At 39.8% G+C, this 12727-nt stretch overlaps 1 protein-coding gene across 2 annotated transcripts in view; it reads left to right on the forward strand.

The window, feature by feature from the left end:
- LOC115576582 (OX-2 membrane glycoprotein-like) overlaps positions 1-12422 on the forward strand; it is a 34105-nt gene extending 21683 nt beyond the window's left edge. The window contains exons 1-6 of one of the 2 annotated variants that reach the window (XM_030409111.1): positions 8179-8281; positions 10985-11323; positions 11502-11789; positions 11866-11992; positions 12114-12176; positions 12266-12422. In XM_030409111.1, coding sequence (XP_030264971.1) covers positions 8212-8281; positions 10985-11323; positions 11502-11789; positions 11866-11992; positions 12114-12176; positions 12266-12386 — 1008 coding nt within the window. In that variant the 5' untranslated portion in view covers positions 8179-8211 and the 3' untranslated portion in view covers positions 12387-12422. Of the gene's footprint in view, positions 1-8178; positions 8282-10984; positions 11324-11501; positions 11790-11865; positions 11993-12113; positions 12177-12265 lie in introns of those variants that run through there. The other variant, XM_030409112.1, reaches the window with a different exon arrangement.
- The last annotated feature ends 305 nt before the right edge of the window (positions 12423-12727 follow it).

Here is a 12727-nt window from a genome sequence, read left to right on the forward strand (position 1 = left end):
GTTTGTGTAATGTCAAATGAGACTGTTTACATCCTGAATATCAATAATGAATTGTGTTTAACGATATCAACAACAGGTCACGAAGACGATCTTCTGTTGAACTAAACTGTGTCCTAAGTTTGCAGCTGTGGTCATTTGTAGGAGCCACAAATGAATTAGTAGGATTTTTTCTATTAGTTACAAGGTGAAGGGATATTGTTATCTTTTGCTGTGTGTTTTGGTTTTGATATTTTTTTATGTGGTCATATTGAGAAGGGGGCTAGTGGGTGACGTGGATGTGGGCGGGTTTATTAGTTAATATAGGCAGCTGTTCATCTCTCATTGTCAGAGAGGGGGGGCTGGGTCGGTGTATTTTGATTATGAGTGTGCATTTTATCATGTGTTGAAACTTATTTTCGAATATCAGTGACTTATTTTAGGAAGCGTGTCAGACAACCTCAGTGTCTCAGTGACTCCTTTGTTTGTTTAAGTCGCTCCATCATTAGTTTAGTGAGACAACATGTCACAGCTCCACAGTGATCAGGACTGTGACAGAACCAGATGAAGGCTGCTGTTCCCGTAACAAGTGTTTTGTAACATCTGTGATATATTTTACACTAGTTCAAATGAAATGTATATAACTGTACTGCTGGTTTTGCATTTTTTATAAATAAACTGAAACTTGATGAAATTACAGTCTGTACTGAATATTAATAAATGTGTGAAAGTGCTGCGTTGAAGTGATAAAACAAATCAATGTTTCTTATAAATCAATATGATCTTTGTGTTCTCTACAACGTTATTTAACTGTCTTAACAGAACCGAAAGCAATCTGTAATAAACTAGTTCATATCCATGTACTGCTCCCTGATTGGTCGGGATGTACCACTGTGTGGTGGGGTAGGGTGCGCCAGGCGTCACGCACTGTTAAAATCACATTTAACAGTGAATTAGTCATTTCTTATTAAATAACAGTCTTTAGTTCTCATTTAATAATAAGTTTAGCCTGCAGGCTTGTTTCTTGTGTCTGGTTGCTTAATGTTTCGGTGAATAAGTGTTTACGTGACCCCCGTCGGGGATCAGCTTACCTGGAAGTCGCCTGCAGCCCGCAGTGACAGCTGGGAGATTTAAATAGAGGCGGTTCATTGTAGCAGAGATGGAGCGCAGACCAGTCGTTCATCTGTTGTGTGTGTTGGTAGTCTTTCACAGAGGTAAGACAAAGATGATTCACGCATTTCATACATCTGTATGTGACGTCATTTCTGTACAGTACAGCTGTGACTCCTCAGTGTATTATTGTTTATTGTTTATTATGTAGTATATTTATTATGTAGTATATTGGTTTAATCCAGTTGCGTCATTACGCGCAGTTGACGCGGTTAATTTGAATGTTGTTTTGCATTTGATAACGATTATATTTATATTTTGTTGCACAATTTATATTGCAAAGGAAAAAGAATCATGATTCATCACTTGGTTTTTTTTTAGCTTTATTTTTAGTTCATGTTAACCCGTCAAATTCACCACATTTTCACAATTAAACTATGAAAAAATAATTCATCCACAAGCACAGTGTTAAAATACTTAATTTTTAAAAAATCTGATTATTTGTTAGGAGTATATCACTGACTAGAAAGTGATCTTGAACAGAGTGTTAAGATTATATTTTATTATAAAGTTAATATTATATTTGTTTTCATGTGTTTCATGTTTTTCATGCATTATTTTACAAAACTTTAAAAATGTAGAATATGCAGGAAGTCTTTTGAAACTAAATGTCCTTCTATGATTCTTGTTGTTCAATCTGAATATAAAGGTAAAAGTCTATTTCTACCTTCTCACATCTCTCTATAAAAGCAAGGAATCTCTGTCTGTCTGTGTCTGTCTGTGTGTGTTCCTCAAATATCTCCGCATATCAGGATCAGACTGACCTGAGACTTACAACATGGCTGCTGCTTGGTTTGAGGGTGTGCGACGTCGGATTTGTTTGGACTACAATGATACCGTTAATAAATTATTTCATAAATGCTTTACAAATTCCGCTAGCATGGTCAACTGTAGCCACCACAGTCACGTGAGCCAATCACTACAGAGCCCAACTCCACGACACACCTTAAGAAACAAGCGGATTTATACCTGCAGCAGCGCGAGCTGGACCGGGATTGGCGGTTTGGTCCCGCTCTGTGCATCTGAACTAACTGTCATGGATTAATGAGACTAAACAAGTCTGGACCGAGTCTGTTCGGGTCTGAGGAGATCCGGATACGTGCGGACAACAAAGTGGAATCGGAATCTGTGGATGTTCGTGTGTAGCTAGCTGCTAGCCAACCCACACGCAGTGTTGGGGAGTAACGAATTACATGTAACAACGTTACGTAATTTAATTACAAAATGTACGTAATTGTAATCCGTTACATTACTGGGAGAAAATATGTAATTAAATTACAGTTGCTTTTGGAAATGTCAATGATTACAACTTAAGTTACATTTGAAAAATCGCTGCAAAAGCTCGGATTTATCAAATAGTTTTTCGCCCCCCTGGATTCATGTTTGTTTTTAGTTTTTTTCATATCAACATCCTCCTTCCAAAACTGACGCTTGTGATTGGCTCTCTCTGGTCATGTGCTATTCGACTCAACCTACAAACCGCACGGCGGCAGTCAGACTCAGCAGCAACAGTGTCGGCGGCGCACAAGATGTTCCTGGGCTGGAAATACAAAAAACACTTAATACAGACAGAAGCCAGGCTTCCCTGTATTACAAAGGTGGCTCTCTTTTAACCCGACTAGATCACCATGGTAACTTATACTTAGCTCACAACCTGGTCCCGACCAGGTTCTGTTCAGAGTTTAATCATAAAATCGTCTATAAAAGCGCCGCTGTGTCACTATTTAACTCATTTACAGCTGACGTCACCTTTACTTTGAAAGTCCAGTGGAGCTGGATCAGAACGGAGCATTTGTACGGAGGGAGAGATCGCGCTGATCCGCTGCTGTTTACTTTCTCTCTGAGGTCTCCGCCTACAGCTGAGGGGATACGCTGCTCAGCTGATGATCGACTCGCGTCAGGAGGTCATTTATTAGGCTATAGCCTACTTACTTTTATATACAGTCAGTCACCTCTGAAAGTTGTGCGCTCGCAGCAGGACAGATAATTTAACTTAATGTGGCCATGAATAAATTAATTGTTTCGCCTGTTATGTGTTGCCCAAACGCAAATCTTGAGTAGTCTACTCTGTTTTCTCACATTTAAAAAGGTCTTTGTACAGAGACAACATGAGATTTGCTTGTAGCTACAGCACCTAATAAACCCACTGTAACCTATTTTCATACGCACACCAGCCTCGCTTTCAATAAAACACACACTGGCATTTTATAATTGCGATCAGTGAAATATATGAAAACAATATAAAACACAGTTTAAAACAACAGTTGTTGTTGCTCTAAAGCTTCATATTTAAAAGCAGCTCAATGTAGAGCTGTCAGAAATTAAAATCAGCCTCCTCTTGTCATATTTGCAGCAACACTGTTGCTTCAGGCTGTGATCAGGCTTTTTTGTATCGCTCATACTCTCTCCATTAAAACAACCTGCTCCTGTTGGCTGAAATCAGCCCGTTGTCGCTCCATTTAGTGAGGAAGTGAGCCTCCTTCGCCTACAGGCCTAAGATCAGACTCATAATATATGGTTAAACCTTTTGAACTGAAAGGTTTATCACACTATAGGTCTTAAAATGTGAAAATGTTTAGTAGTTGAGAGATTTCATTCAAAATTAAGAAAAGTAATCATAATGTAACCAAATGTAATTAGTTACATTACTTTGAGAAAGTAATTGAAATAGTTACACTACTATTACATTTTCAACAGGGTAACTTGTAATTGTAACCAACTACATTTCCAAAGTAATCTTCCCAACACTGCCCACACGGCCCACCTCCCGAGGCGACGGACCGGGCGCACCGCCACGTCCAAAACCGGACTTAGGGTAAACAATGTCTGCCACGCTTTTTCGCGAACATTGCCGTCACGTTAGCTTTCTGTCTGGTGCAGGAAGAGACGGTAAAAACGGGCTTTTGTCACAAAAGTGTCCAAGCAGCAAGTTTGGTTGTTGAGGAACAGGAAGTTGTGTGAGGGACGCCAGCGGTGATGCAGACAGCGACAGACAGAGCGAGTTTTGAGAGTTGAGAGATTTGTGATATATAGTGTGTTTGGAGTGTGTAGTTAGTGTGTTATGTAGTGTTTGGTATAGTGTTTTTAATGTGTAGTGTAGTCGTTTTTTTGTGTTGTGAGTCAGAACAATGAGGAGACTGTGGAATGTGGAACAGGCAGGAATGAGCTGAGCCCTGAGCCTGAGGCATTGCCTGCATTTAAATGTAAATAGTTACATATAACTTTGTAAATTTCAAAAACGTATGCACAAATTTAGCAAACAACAATTTATATTTGCATTATAAATAATGCAGTTGGTTCATTAAACATATTTGTGGTTTTCACAGTAAAAAATCTAACTTTTTCCTGCTATTTTATGTTATTTTGTGATTTTAGGTCCATTGTGTTAATATAATATGTCAAAATGAAAAAATAACTGTACAGTCACACATGTGAGGTTGTGCTGAAAATAATTACACCAAACAAGGCAAGGTAAATCGTTTTTAAGGTGAAATATAATGGTATAATCAAAAGTAGTCAAAAAACAATTATATCCCTGACGTCCCACCTTCAAACACAGCCTCATTTGGCCATCCATGAAAAAGTTACTTAACCTCCCACTTTTCTATAGGAATACATGCTTCCTACAGGCAATGCACTACTGACTTATAATTCATGTTTTGTGTCACATTTTTAAAGAAAAAAAAAACCAGCAACCACAATCACAGTACTAATAATCTGTCATGTCCTGCAGGTCTGACAGATCTGATACGAACACAGAGGACTGTGATGGCAGCTGTCAGAGAAGAAGCTGGTTTCAGGTGTGAGCTGCTGCAGTCTAAAGATGTTGTTAAGGTCACCTGGTGGAAGCATTTACAAGAGGGAATGAAGAATCTTATTTCTTACCACAAAAAATATGGTCAAGGTGTGAATCCTGCCTTCAGAAATAAAATAAAGTTTACAGTTGTTGGACTGCAGAACAGCTCCATCGTTATCAGAAACGTGACAGAAGAAGATGAAGGCTGCTATCTCTGTTTGTTCAACATTGATCCTGGTGATGATCTGAATGCTACAACCTGCCTCCAACTCTACGGTAAAGTCATTTCTGCTGTACATTACAAAGAACATGACATGTAGTGAATTATGATTCTAATCTGTTTCACTGCTCATTTTGTTCAAATCAAATCAAATCAATTTTATTTATATAGCCCAAAATCACAATCACATTGCCTCAGTGGGCTTTACAATCTGTACAGTGAACATCCTCTGTCCTTAGACCCTCGATTCGAGTAAGGAAAAATTTGACATGTTGATGGAAAAAAAAAACCTTTTAACAGGGTAAAAAAAAACAATGGAAAAAACCTCAGGAAGAGCCACAGAGGAGGGATCCCTCTTCCAGGATGGACAGACATGCAATAGATGTTGCGTGTACAGAAAAGAGCAACAATTCACAGTTTACAAGTTACATCAACAGAAAGTCTGATACAAGTTATGTAAAGTGAGTGGATCCAGGAGACGACCGAGCAGGACGAGGCATCACCAAGTGGAGCCCGAGCCACACGACCTCCTGTCCACCATGATGACCTGGAATAGAGCAGGCCACACAAGATAATTAGTAATAGACAGAGAGAGGGATCCAGATTTACAGGCATATAGATATGAGGAGATAGTGAAATAGAGGAGAGCAATGATCCAGCAGAGCCCGGGTTGTGACGATCCAGATTAGTCTGTATTTCAAGGCAGCTGGAGTCCGGAAACGGTAGATGGTCCCAGGGGCGGTGGTCCATCAGAAGGGAGCCTGAAAGAAAGAGGGGAGGAGGAGAAAGAGAAGGAGGAGAGAGAAGAGTAGGAGGGTGAGGAGAAAGTTATAGAGAGTGACACAGCTTGTAGCTTGTGGGAACAGAAAACAAAAACAAAGGTTAGAGAAATGCAATCTTGATCAGAATAAACAGATTGTTTCTCATCGGCAGCACAGTGTAATCTAATACTATAGGAACTCATTTGAGACTGACACCGACCCACTGAGAAGATTACAATTGATATCAGGGCTAATTAAAGGCTAAATTGAAGAAGTGAGTTTTGAGTTTAGATTTAAAGGCGTCAACAGAGCCAGATTGTCTGATGTCAGCTGGGAGGTTATTCCAGAGGAAAGGAGCCCGGTAGGAAAAAGCCCTGCAGCCAGCTGACTTCTTCTTGATCCTGGGAACCATCAGGAGCCCTGAGTTTTGAGAGCGTAATGCCCGAGTTGGAATATTCACCTCAACATACAAACTAACATTCAGAACAGAAAGTATTAAGTCATATGTTGATGTTTTTCCAGACAGGACTGGACTGGTAATCTGGCATACAGGGTGTTTTTCCGGTGGACCTTGATTTAAAAAATATTAATATTGCTTGTAATAATAAGTTGAAGTGATCCCAGCAGTGTGTTGAACACGTGCTGCAGTGACACAGAATGTCCACTGGAGGTCCTGCTGCTCTCAGATTTACAGAAGAAGAGTTGAGGATGTCTGAGGAAGGAAGGATGTTGACTTTTCAGTGTGAACTACCTAAAAATCAAACTTGATTAAAAGTCTTTAAGTGCCAGATATTAAATGTATCAAAAGTAAAAGTAAATCATACATATATTTAAATGTATGTCTGTAAACTATGGCTCAATGATTATATACCTGCAGCTGGTATCCAGTATTTATCTGATTATCAGAACCATGAACTTAAAAATGTTCTTTGGCTCTGATGCAGCATGTAATCTGCAAAGTAAAGAGTAACTAAAGCTATCAAATAATGTAGTGAAGTAAAAAGTAGGATATTTAATATCTAATGTGTGGAGTAGTTGAAGTTTGAAGTAGCAGAAAATGGAAATATAATTAAGTAAAGACCTTTGATACATCAAGATAACGTGAACTTAAGGCAACGATCACCTGAGAAAAATGAAGGAATGCGGATCTATGAAAATACTTTGTTAAAGGGGCACTGCGTAGTTTTGTAGGAGAAATTCAAACTCAGAATTTGAATATAACAATATCAATGAGGTAATGATACAAACTTTTTTCCAGAACTGAATAAACAAGCTGTTCTCAGAGGGGGAAGAAAATGTCCCCAGAACATTGTTTGTACTGTTCCTGCATTCTGCCGTAATGTAGATATTCATGCAAACGGCGTGTGAGCAGGAGTGCCTTGCTTATTACTAAGGAGTAGAGTAATATAGTAAAGCAGAAGAGGCTGCTTAAAGAGCACTGAAATTAAATAATGATGATATAATGAAAGTCCCTTTTGGTAAAGTTGAGGCCAAATCATTAATAAGGAAGGCAGTGAGGGATTCGTGGCAGAAGAAGTGGGATGCAGATGAAAAGGGAAGACGCTACTACAGCGTTAAAATCAAGTCTTCATGTAAAGGCAGAGTGTGTCGGATAAATGTGACGTTTGTGAGGTTGCTGAAATTGTTGAACATGTTAGGAAAGGTAGCAAATGTGATGTAGAGCGCAATGAACTACGTAGTAGGATATATGAACCAGGGTGGCATACAGACAATGTTATCAAGAACTATTTTCAGCGTAACGTAGAAGAGGTAGAAGAAGAAGAAGAAGTCCTGACCACATGAAGAGACAGAAGGATTTGAGGAAGCCCGAATCCACAGAAGATCTGTGGTTAGTTCTCCGAGAGGTTTGGATCAACCTCCCAGCCGAGTTCCTTCAAAAACTGTGTGCAAGTGTACGCAGAAGAATTGATGCTGTTTTGAAGGCAAAGGGTGAAAAAAATATTGATTTGATTTAAATTTCTCTTTTGTTCACCCACTGCATTTTGTTGATTGAAAATAAACTATTAACAAACTTCAATTTTGATTTCTGCCCATGCCTAAAACTTTAGCACAGGACTGATATAATTGATTCTTTATTTAGATTTGTTTTATTTTCTGTTTGTCTGTATATTGTTTTTTTCTTTGGGGGTTGCGATCTGCCATTAAACTGAAGAAGATGAATACGGAAGTGGTTTGCAGATCACGCCCCGGCATCTCTCGGTGTAAAGGAAGAGGAAGACGAAGCAAGATCTCCTGTTACGTGCTGTACAGGAAATGTCAAACATGAGATGTTTTTGACCGAGATGGGACTCGGAGCTCTACTACTTTTCTTTAATTCGCTCGGAGTCTTTCAGAAAGGTAAGCAAAAGATGATAAAGTAATGTGAGATTCAAACTTTTTTACAAGTTTGTGTCATTTATGTTGAACCGAAAGTAAAAACTCGGACTCGTTTTCTTCTGCGGTCAAGCCAGCCGTGGTTCGCGTTTGCTTGGTCAAATCAGCCGCAAGTTGTTTTCTGGTATTATGCTTCAGGACTGCGTTTTAATTCCAAAAAATATTTTTTTCTTACATTGACCATTCATATTATGCAAAGAAAAAATGCCCTAAAAAGTCCGTTTTTATATTCGCTGTCACGGAAGTAAGCTGTGGAAAAGAACCAGGGGGCTGTTTGACCAGGTAGAGTTTGTTCTGGTGACAAACACTGAGACACACCTCAGACCCAGGCGAATAAAAAATTTTTTTATTTATTTTTATTTATTTATTTCTTACACTGTTACCTGGAAGGGGCAAATCAAATGATCTGAAGTCTGGAATTACAGGTGGCAGGCCAAGGTGTGTAAGAGGGTATGTGGACTGACACTGCACTGGCACCTTATTTCTCGTGTTGCTTCTTCAAAAGTTTACAATAAAATGTGACAGAGAATTTAAAACAAGCAGTGTAATTCCTGCATATATTATCAAAGTATTTATCAGCAATACAGTAAAAATTAGGAGAAATGTGAATATTTGCTTTGCATGTTGATTATATGGTGTGCGCTCCTAAATTTTGTGATTGTGCTCCTAAAATGTCCAGTTAGGGGCCACAGAGCTCGTAGTAAAAAAAAGTTAGTCTGGGGAATTAAGATTGTGGTGACTGTAAAAATGTAACAGTGTGATGACTTGAGTGTGTCAAACCCTCAATCAGCAGTGATCACACAAAGCACTGACATGTTAAACTAGCAGGGGAAATGTATCTATTTTTTCATATAAAACCTCCAATATTTAACCATGTGAACTACCATAAAAATCTTCCTTGACATCGTCATGGAAGTAAAATTGGACATTCCACAGCTGTAAAGCACAGAGACAAGAGCTAAAACTGTGAGTCACCATCTTGGAGACTGGCTGAAAGAAATCAAACTTTCACTTTTGAACCAGTTGTGAGGTCTTTTCAGTGGTGACCTCGACCTTTTTAAAAGTCTTATCTGAAAATATATCGAATAAGACAAAAATCATTTCTGAGTTTGTAGCTCTGCACACTATGCACCTGAGCATCGAACGTCGGTCGATTTCAACATGCAGCTTTATCGCTCAAGCTACCCTTGACATGCCAGTACCGAAAACGCGAACACTTTTGGTCCACCTCTTACAGAGCTCCGTGAACGGAGAGTTAGCATTGACAGCTAACAGCATGGGGTCAGAACTTTACACTGTGTTTTAAGCGTCTTAACATGCTCCAAATCTCACCCCAAAAGATATGCAACATCAGCAGACACCTAAGAACACAGCACTGTAGCGTTTATGACTCACAATGAATAAAAAAGTGGTTAAAACAGTGTGTTTGTGCAAGCAGCTACATACCGTTTGTTGACATCCATGTCGTAGACCAAAATAGTCGATCCGTCGAGCGTGCGCTTACTCCCTCACTGGCAGCGACGGAAACTTGAATTTTGCAGACAGAAACGCATTCCAGCATTTTCATTTTTCTGTTCATGACGTACATGTTCATGTTACAGCCTGCCATGAGCCATTAGCCTTACAATAGCCTGTTATGAGTCTATTCGCTCTGCACCGAGAGCTAGCTTGTTTGCTCATGCTAATGGTTCTTACAGAGAGCAGAGCAGAGAGTCCGTCCATTATAATACCACTGTCAGTTGACTGTGAAATATTTAGGAGCAAGGAAATTTCACTGGACTTGTTGCAGAGGTGGCATCCTATCATAGTACCACACTGTAATTCACTGAGCTCCTAAGAGCGACCCACTCTTTCACAAATGTTTGTAGAAACAGTCTGCATGCATAGGTGCATGCTTTTATACACCTGTGGCCTTGGAAGTGATTTGAACATCTGATTTCAATTATTTGGATGGGTGAGTGAATACTTTTGGTAATATAGTGTAGATGATCCTGATTATCAGCCCACACAAGCAGAAGAAACGGGAACACTTCTTTTGATTCTATGGATGAGGGAGAGGTTTCCTCAGCAAGCTCATCTTCTAAACCACCGCCCCGAAAGAAGAGGAGAAAATGGAAAAACACCCTACCATTAAGGGACTTCTCAACTGTTTGGTAGAGGCCTATATCTTAATAACTCTGGGGTCACCAGTTTTTTTTTGTTTTTTTTAGTGTTGTTATTATTAACCCAAGTAAATAAACAATGCAAAGTAAAAAATGTTCCATTGCCTTTTTCTTGGTGAGGAAGACATACCAATCACAGCTTTTAAAACTATTTTAAAAGCAAAGTGTTCGACCACACCTGCTCACAAGAGTCTCTTCCTTTCTCAAAGCTAAATCACTCCTCAGCTCAGACTCGGTTTTAGGCGAGTTTATGAAACTCTCTGAGAGAATTCTAGGAAGCTTTATCAACACAGACCATCATGTTTGATATTTAGAACCAGCCAGAACACATTTCTGGCACCTGAAGTGCAGAAGAACAATGTGTCCACGAGCACATGTACACAAATTCATATTTTTATATAGCAGATTATTTGTAAAGGGAAAACATATTTCCGTTGTTCTCACTCTGGCCAGTGAACACAAACATTGTTGTATGCCTCACCTCTGAAACTTTCTCTTCCTGCAGGTCTGACAGATGTGATACGAACACAGCAGACTGTGATGGCAGCTGAAGGAGATGAAGTCCTCTTAAACTGTGAGCTGATGCAACATAAAGATGTTGTTAAGGTCATATGGTGGAAGATTTTACTCAAGTGGATGAAGAATCTTATTTCTTACCACAAAATATATGGTCAAGATGTGAACCCTGCCTTTAAAGATAAAGTAGAGTTTACAGATGTTGGACTGCAGAACAGCTCCATCTTCATCAGAAACGTGACAGAGGAAGATGAAGGCTGCTATCTCTGTTTGTTCAACATTGATCCTGGAGATGATCTAGAAGCTACAACCTGCCTCCAACTCTACGGTAAAGTAAAGTCATTTCTGTTGTACGTTACAAAGAACACGACATCTAGAGAATCACTGCTCATTATGTTCATCTCACCATACAAACTAACATTCAGGACAGAAAGTGTTAAATCATATGTTGATGTTTTTGCTACGACATCATGAATGTGACATTTTTACATATCTTTTGTGTTCAGAGCTGCATGAACCCGTTCTCCATGTGAGAGAATCAGGCTCTGAGGAGACAGTGGTGTCCTGCTCGGCCACAGGTCGACCTGCTCCCACAGTGACATTAACTGTCCTGAGAGACAACGTCCACTTTCCTGGAAACAGCTCCGTCAGTGTGAACAACACCAACGGTACAGTCACTGTCACCTCTACAGCTGTGCTGACTCGTCTCCATCACATGGACACAGAGGTTAGATGTGCAGTGCGAGTGCTCTCTGCTCCTCAGAAAGAGGAGGTCAGGATGATTCCTGCTGAAGGTGAGGAACACTTCCACACACACTGATTCATAGAATGATGAGAACTTTAAACTCATGTCTTCTGTTTATCTGACAGGTTCCCATGAGGATTCTGGAACTGAGATCACACGTTTCACCATCATCACTACATTGTCTGTGGTGCTGGTCGTCTGTTGTGTTGCAGCAGTCATCACAGTCCTGCTGATACGAAGACATATGAACAGGTAATTCTTAACTTTCAGCTCATCATTTGTCTCATTTAATTTGGTAATGATTGATTCGATCTTTTCAATCACACTAGATTTATATATTTTTGTTCACCATTGACTTTTCTTCATCCTTCAGTCGGACACAAAGAGACTCAGAGGAGATCATGGTGTCACCAAAAACAACTGAACACACTCGAGAGTAAGATCCTTTATTGATTTCTCATTTGTAAAAGTTTGTTGTTGCTTCAGACTGATGAAATTGACTCACATGTTGTTTTTTCACTGAAGGACCGAAAAACCTGTCATGCATCAAGATAACAAGCAGTTAAGGAAACGGACGCCACCTGAGAAAAGGGAGGGAAGTGAAAACCCAGAACCATTGCCTGAAAATTGCCGAAAACTACTTTGACACAAAAATCTCTTTAAATCTCCTGCTGTTGGTTTATGAAGCACTGAATGGTTTTGGGCCAAAATACAAAATACACTTCTGGTGAGTCACGTGACCGTGCGCTGGAAGATGGCTGCCTGAAAGTGGACTCTGGCCATCGTGACGGATAAGCCTTGAAAAAAATCCACATTAGAGCGTGATAATACGCCAACACCGGGAAGCAAGACAAACATAATACAGTCAAAATGCCAAACGCCAAGAATACTGCGGGAAGAAATATGAGTTTGAGGGCTACAGCCACGTCTGTCGCAGAGCGTGCTAGCTGCGCTAAGCTATCAGCGGCTACAGCTAATGACACGGCT

This window comes from Sparus aurata, chromosome 24, assembly GCF_900880675.1.
Source record: "Sparus aurata chromosome 24, fSpaAur1.1, whole genome shotgun sequence".
Taxonomy (NCBI): Eukaryota; Metazoa; Chordata; class Actinopteri; order Spariformes; family Sparidae; genus Sparus; species Sparus aurata.